Source organism: Lactuca sativa, chromosome 1 (genome assembly GCF_002870075.4).
Source record: "Lactuca sativa cultivar Salinas chromosome 1, Lsat_Salinas_v11, whole genome shotgun sequence".
Classification (NCBI taxonomy): Eukaryota; Viridiplantae; Streptophyta; class Magnoliopsida; order Asterales; family Asteraceae; genus Lactuca; species Lactuca sativa.
This window is the reverse complement of record NC_056623.2, coordinates 165,088,938-165,095,898: the sequence shown is the minus strand read 5'-3', so window position 1 is coordinate 165,095,898 and position 6,961 is coordinate 165,088,938. Positions and strand designations below refer to the sequence as shown.

Here is a 6,961-nt window from a genome sequence, read left to right as displayed (position 1 = left end):
GATAGTGGGAGATTTTAAACTTCTCCACTTCTCCCACTTCCCTCATATTCTCTCAAATATTTCATTCAAGAGCAAAAGCAAGGATTTTGTTAAGGCTCAACTCTTCCAGTGCTCCTTAAAGTGTTATGTAACACCCCAAATTCTGGTATGTTATTTAATAATTACTTTTCAAGTTTTCAAGAGGAACTCGATGAGTCAGTAGCCAGACTCGTCGAGTAGAGTCGGGATATTGAGCACGTTTAAGTTGGCGACTTGGCAAGTCCATATTCTGGACTCGGTGAGTCCGCCAGTCTGGACGAAACCCTAATTTCAAGGGTTTGCACCCTATTTAATCAACTTTTTGGGACCCCAAGTCAGCCCCCATCACCCCCAGAGCATCCTTCTCGAAACCCTAGAACTCTCTTAGCATTTTGTGTGTTTTGGTGTGATTCTTGGAAGATCTTGAGAGGAGAAGGAAGAACTCGGCGAGTCAATGCCCTGACTCGGCGAGTCCAAGGCAATCTTCATGCCTCAAGAACAGAATCGACGAGTTGTTCATACAACTCAGTGAGTCACAGTCAGAGTGTTCATATGTTGAAGGATGACTCGACGAGTTGTTCATACAACTCGGCGAGCCGGATGCAGATTGACTGAGTGTTAGTATCAAAGAGGAACTTGTCGAGTCTATGCTAAACTAGACGAGTAGTAGCGAGCAGAAGCAAGAAAGTGAAAGTAAGGACTCAACGGTGACCCAACTCGACGAGTCAGGTCAACTGAATGATGACTTTGACCAATAGGTTGACTTTAACCAGGGGTAAGATAGTCATTTTACCCTCAGTATTATTATCAGTTTTTGATTTAGGGTACTCATGGAAATTGTAGCCGGGGTGAAGCCGAAGACGCAACAGATAGATTCCGGAGCAGTTCTTTTAGTAGCTAGGCTACGAGGTGAGTTTCCTTCTAGTAGGAATGGGTCTAAGGCCACAATGCCGGCCCGTTTAATTAGTAGTAGTTTCCGGATGCAGTAGTTAAAATGTTTGATGCCTTCGTGGCTCAGACAGGTTTTGCGTGTTATGTGTTTCGGGTACGGCCCGACTCAGTATGCAGTTTATGTTATTGTACTAGTTGATATGTGTATGCTATGCTATGTTCAGTAGTTCCGGACTTCGGTCCGATGCAGTCAGTTCCGGGCTTCAGTCCGATGCAGTTAGTTCCGGACTTCGGTCCGATGCAGTTAGTTCCAGACTTCGGTCTGATGCAGAGGGCAGGGCCCTGATTAGTTCCGGACTTCGGTCCGATGCAGTTTCCGGGCTCCGGTCTGATGCAGTGGGCGGGGCCTAGTAGTTGTTTATATGTTTGTATGGTATGTGGTAGTTTAGGGGAGCTCACTAAGCTTTGTGCTTACAGTTTCAGTTTTGGTTTCAGGTACTTCCGCAAGTAAAGGGAAGAGCTCGGGATGATGGCATCACACACCACAGCTTCAGCTTTATTCCTGGGAGTTTTGTTCAGATACTTAGACATGATTTGATATAGTTTTTGATTTGACACTTTTATTATGGCTTTTGAGATACCCGACGTATGGTTTTGTTATATGACATTCAGTGTTATGACTTTATTATTATTAAAAAAAAACAAAAAAAATATTGGGTCGTATTTTTGGAATGTTTCATGTTAGGTAAGATATCTCATTAATCTAGCATGTTACAGCTTTTTCAAGCATAAGTCATATTATTTTATTCATGATAATATGTGATAAAAACCCTTAGGACAACATTCCTTCCCAGGAAGTTCCTCAACTCAGACAAGAGCTTTCCATTTCCCATGCAATTCCCAGTAATCCATGAAAGAACCACCAAATAACAATGCATGACCCTTCAGACTTCCATGCACACTTTTTCCCCCCTTTTTTCCTTATCCTCTCAAAGCAACGATAGTGGGAATTTTAAACTTCTCCACTTCTCCCACTTCCCTCATATTCTCTCAAATATTTCATTCAAGAGCAAAAGCAAGGATTCTGTTAAGGCTCAACTCTTCCAATGCTCCTTAAAGTGTTAGGTAAGATATCCCATTAATCTAGTATGTTACAGCTTTTGCAAGCATAAGTCATATTATTTTATTCATAATAATATGTGATAAAAACCCTTAGGACACATTCATTCCCAGAAAGTTCCTCAACTCATCTAAGAGCTTAGGATTGAGGGGGAACGGGAATTTGTGTATAGATTTATACGGGGTTGACACCCTACACCTTCTCTATTCGTAGGGATGAGCATATGGACCGGGGAACCGGCCGGAACTGGAACCGTCACTAGAACCGGAACCCGATGGAACCGGTCGGGCCGGGACCGGGATGTTAATGTTGTGGATTTTTGGAACCGGGAACCGGTAGGAACCGGAACCGATATAATCGGACCCGGTAGAACCGGCAAAAACCAGAACCGTATGATGCTATTTTTCAAGGACCGGTTCCAACATTTGAAGACACCACAAGAAACGGTACGAACCGGAATCGGTAAACCGTCGGGGCGGTTTGGTTCTTGATTTTGGCCGAAGCCGGTTCCCGGGTCGGGTCCGGTTCGGGCCGGTTCGGTCCTTTTGCTCATCCCTACTTACAATCTGGCTTCAATAGTTCAGAAAGCTTTACATAAAGGGAACATCACCAGGCAATTTAGTGTTACTACAAAATGAGTATATATGAGACGTAAAATGCGCTTTCATAATTCGTAGTTACCTGCCTACGCGATGACAAAGAGGTCTGAAGCGTCGATGATAGCGACTAGAAAGGAAGACGGCCGAAAATTACAAAAGCGATCGGCGGTAAGTCTTCAGGCAAACGGCCGGTCAACGAGGAAGGGAGACGACAAGAGACGAGAATGTTTTTCGGTTCACAAGTTTTCTTAATATGTTATCAAGCATAATGAACGTTAACGTTGGCTGCCTTATCCTGACTCAATCGTAAGGTACTTGTTGAATGTTGATTATGTGCTAATAGGTCACGTGTTTGAGTTTTATTTTTATTTTTGTTTTTATTTTACTATTTTCTTCTCTTAGTGTACATCCGTTTTTTTACATTGATTAAAAAATATAATGCAATCGGATTTTACCCGCCCCATATACCCAGCCCAGATCTGGGTACAAGTCCCTAAGTAGTTTTTTACATCTTCACCTTAAAATTTAAATTTATTCACGAATTTTGGTTTTACAATGTTGTTATTATACAATGTTGTTATTATAGGTTTAACTGATTTTTAACATTTTTTATGATTTAATACCGAAACCAGATCAAAGTCCTTAAATTTCTTTTTTTAGATTTTAGATACAGTTTTATTTTAGTTTAATAATTTTGTACCTACAACTTACATTTTTCTCATTGCTAATAACTTTCATTTACTACTTTTGTTTGTTTTTATGATATTAGTACAAATTTTTTTAAAGAAAAATTCCAAACTTTAATTTCAGACTAGAGGGGTAACCCGTGCGTTGCGCGGGACAGAATGTGTTTGTTTTCGGAGACAAATAAGGAAGTACATTGCATAAATTGGTATCAAAATTAAAGTATGTTGCTATTCTGTGTAATTACCTGATATAGAAAGTAGAAAAGATTTTTTATGCCAACTTTGATGTTGTAGAAGCTATATAGATGACAATCTCAACAACCTGTTGTAGAAGCTATCAATAACCTGTTGCTGGAGATGACAATCTCAATAACCTGTTGCTGGACGTACAATTTATAATAGAAAAACAATACACAAATAAGTTCTGATAACTTATACATAAATAAAAAGACTCTAGTTTTTGCATGGGTTGGAATGGTGTTAGTTTTTTTGTTAAATGTGTACATTGCTGAATGTTGAATATGTGGAAGTTATTCATATAGACTACATAGCAAAGGCATACACATTAAAAAACATAAATTTTCAAAAGTACGCATCTGGTTTTTGCATTTCCTGGCATCTGGTTTTTGCATTTGCCGACTTAAAGTGCTTAAAAGTAATATCCATGGGTGACTTGACCACTTTCCTTTTTCCCTGCATAATAAAATAATTAAACTGTTAAATGTAATAAATATTAATGTACTTTCGTTAATATTTTTTCTATTACATCAATACTTTCATTTCTCTATTTCAACATTGTACTTTGAAAAATCTATCCAATTAAAATAATGTCATCCAAAACTAAGCAATTTTGATTGCAATATTTGAATAGGATTCTGAATATACAATACCATAATAAGAAAAAGAATGTTGTAATAGAACAAAATGGAAATAGGATCCTATGAATTTTAATGTATACAACCAGGTTGTATACATGTCTGCAAGAACTGTGCAAGATCCGCCCAATATATTACCCGATGATCCGCTGTAACATTTACTTGCAAAATTATATACACCCAACCCATGTAAGCAATATGTGCAAAAGACATAAATGCCCTTCTCCTCATGTCATGTCATGTGTAGCAAATGCAGCCTAAAAGTAATTGTGAACATACCTGCATCTGGCTCTTCATGCCGATTCGACCATCCTTGGTGGCGACAACAGTGGGCTCAGACGCCCCAACAGCCATGATTGCACCCTGCACAAAAACATGATTAAAAGAACATATGATAGACCTTGAGGTTAAGTATGGAAACTAACAGTTCCTGGTGGCAAGATGGCATCAACGCGATCCACTCCAAACATTCCAAGGTTGGAAAGAGTAAACGTACCTGCAACAGATTAAAGAAGATTCCTTACAACCAACTTTTCAAGAAGATTTATTTTGATGAAACCATAAAAAGGATAATATTTGACAAATACTTAAAAATACGCTGCTATATTTCTTATACTTAACCCACAACATTATAACAAAACTTGGGAACACAACAAAAGCAGTTTAACATGAAAGGGTACACAGATTTCAACTCTTGAGGTTGCAACTGTTTTGCCCTGGCCTTGTCCACTAATTCTTTCCACTTTCTTGATAATGAATATATATCAACCTTTAAAAAAACAATACAACATAAAAGTAAGCATCCATCAAGTAAACTAAGGTGCTTTTTTTTGGTCAAATTTTAACATAAATACACTTTTTCTCTTCTAAGGATCCTATTTCCATTTTGTAGATAGATACATACATGTATACAAACTGGTGAAATTTTAATGTATACAACCAGTTTGTTTATGTAATAAAACAAAATTGATGCCCTTACGCCACCATCTGGGCCTACAAATGAATTAGACAAAAAGATTTCATTTTTTTATGAATTATAGCCCATGAAATCTGTTAATAATTAAAAAAAACAAAAAAAATGTTTAAAACCTGGGCCTGAGAAAGTCCAAACTCGAAACTTTTGCTATGAAATCCCAGATTTAACAAAAAATGATTTCAATTAGAGAAACCAAGAAGGAAACTTCCTACACAAAACACATGACAAATTCCATAACAAAAGGCCACACATCATCGTCCCATGGATTAAATTTGTAATTTTGTTGTTTTTGTTATACATACCTGCTCCAAGAAATAACTGGAAACACTGGGGAGCATTTCCAATTCCATTCTCCTCTTGTAAGCACAACATCCAATTAAAAGAAGCTTTTGAGGGGCATTTTGGTCAAAATGGTCTAGGATTTAAAAAAATATTCGAAAACAATAGAAAACATAAACATGAAACATATTTATAAAAAAGGTGTCACCTCTCCCCATATATATCATCTGGTGTTTTTTTGTCCCTCTTCTTGATAAGATCCATTAGCATTAACCCAAAAGTGAGCATTACCAGCACATTGGACTCCGATTAGCTGCAACATTTAGCAATTCACATGATGAGTGGAAAATGGAAATAATAAATACAGAACAATTCAAAGAAAAATGCAAGATTTGTGGCTTACAATGACTTGCAGCAGATTAAGATATAAAATGTTATGTTGTAATCACAGGAAATCATCTAACAATGTAACAGATAGAGTAAATGATTGCCTTGAAAGGTGCTTCCTCGATGGTGAGGTTGGAATGTGGTGAGGGACGTAAGGAAAAAAAAAAACAAACCTCGTCTATCTCTTACGTGAAGGTTTAGGGTTCGTTTGCTAATTCATTTGTAGGCCCAGATGGTGGCATATTTGACACAAATTGTTTGAAACCTGATGGAATAGACAACAAATTGGTGGAAAGGTTTTAAAAAAACCTAATTACAAATCAGATCGTGTACCTTGGGCTTATCGGATTCCGCTATGGATCGATGCGGCTGTAGGCGTATGGCCAGTGACCTTCATGAAGCAGAAGAGAGGCGGTGGCCGGGTGAGTGGAAGGAGCCGGTTTCGGCCGAGTCGGTGGCGACGCACAACCGTTCGGTAAACGTAGAATTTCATTCCTGAAATCGGCTAAGATCGTGAAGTTGGTGATACAGTAACTATCGATTATACCTAGAAGCACAACCTGGAAGAAAAGGTGTAGAAGAAATCCACTCAAAAAACTAACCAGTGATTGTGGTGGTGCGAAAATGTTGAAGATTTTGACGTCTTCTTCTCCACCTGTACCGGTGCAAGATGCTGACCCAACAATAAATCCGTTTACAGAAGTCATGGCGGTGGGTGGACAGCCATCGGATGATGAAGCAGGACACGTTCCATCCAATGAATTGGACACGGGGGTGAAGTCGAAATAGAACACCTTTACATCTCCAGATTTACAAAACACCCCCTCTAACTAAACTAAAAGGGGCACAAAAAATGTAACAATATTTGAGGGACCTAAGTTGCACTAAATTTCAACAGTTTACTGTTGAAATTTTTCACAATCTTAATATATATATATATATATATATATATATATATATATATATATATATATATATATATATATATATATATATATATATATATATATATATATTAATTATCTGTATATGTATTTTAAACTTTTGTTTTTTTCCCAAATAAATACATTTTACATGTTTTATATATTATATTACAATTTTGTTTTTTACAAGTTTGTTTTACATTAAAA

At 37.5% G+C, this 6,961-nt stretch overlaps 1 protein-coding gene across 23 annotated transcripts; it reads right to left on the bottom strand.

Moving 5' to 3' along the window:
• Positions 1–3,771: 3,771 nt before the first annotated feature.
• On the bottom strand, positions 3,772–6,626 carry LOC111908309 (dihydrolipoyllysine-residue acetyltransferase component 5 of pyruvate dehydrogenase complex, chloroplastic). Of its 23 annotated transcripts, none has more exons than XR_008224504.1 (9): positions 6,434–6,603; positions 6,165–6,326; positions 6,005–6,096; positions 5,653–5,903; positions 5,468–5,551; positions 5,279–5,373; positions 4,615–5,182; positions 4,469–4,552; positions 3,772–4,007 (listed from the first exon to the last, which is right to left on the bottom strand). XR_008224504.1 is itself a non-coding variant. In XM_052764417.1 (9 exons), exons 5-9 carry the CDS (start codon positions 5,669–5,671, stop codon positions 3,897–3,899), a joined length of 369 nt encoding a protein of 122 aa, XP_052620377.1. In that variant the 5' UTR covers positions 5,672–5,757; positions 5,848–5,903; positions 6,005–6,096; positions 6,165–6,326; positions 6,434–6,601; the 3' UTR covers positions 3,772–3,896. The 23 variants fall into 23 exon arrangements, 7 of the variants coding, with proteins under 7 accessions (XP_052620377.1, XP_042751381.1, XP_052620379.1 ...); XM_052764417.1 differs by lacking the exon at positions 5,279–5,373 and having other exon boundaries at positions 4,615–4,685; positions 5,653–5,757; positions 5,848–5,903; positions 6,434–6,601; XM_042895447.2 differs by lacking the exon at positions 5,279–5,373 and having other exon boundaries at positions 4,615–4,685; positions 5,653–5,757; positions 5,848–5,903; positions 6,021–6,096; positions 6,434–6,601.
• Positions 6,627–6,961: the final 335 nt, after the last annotated feature.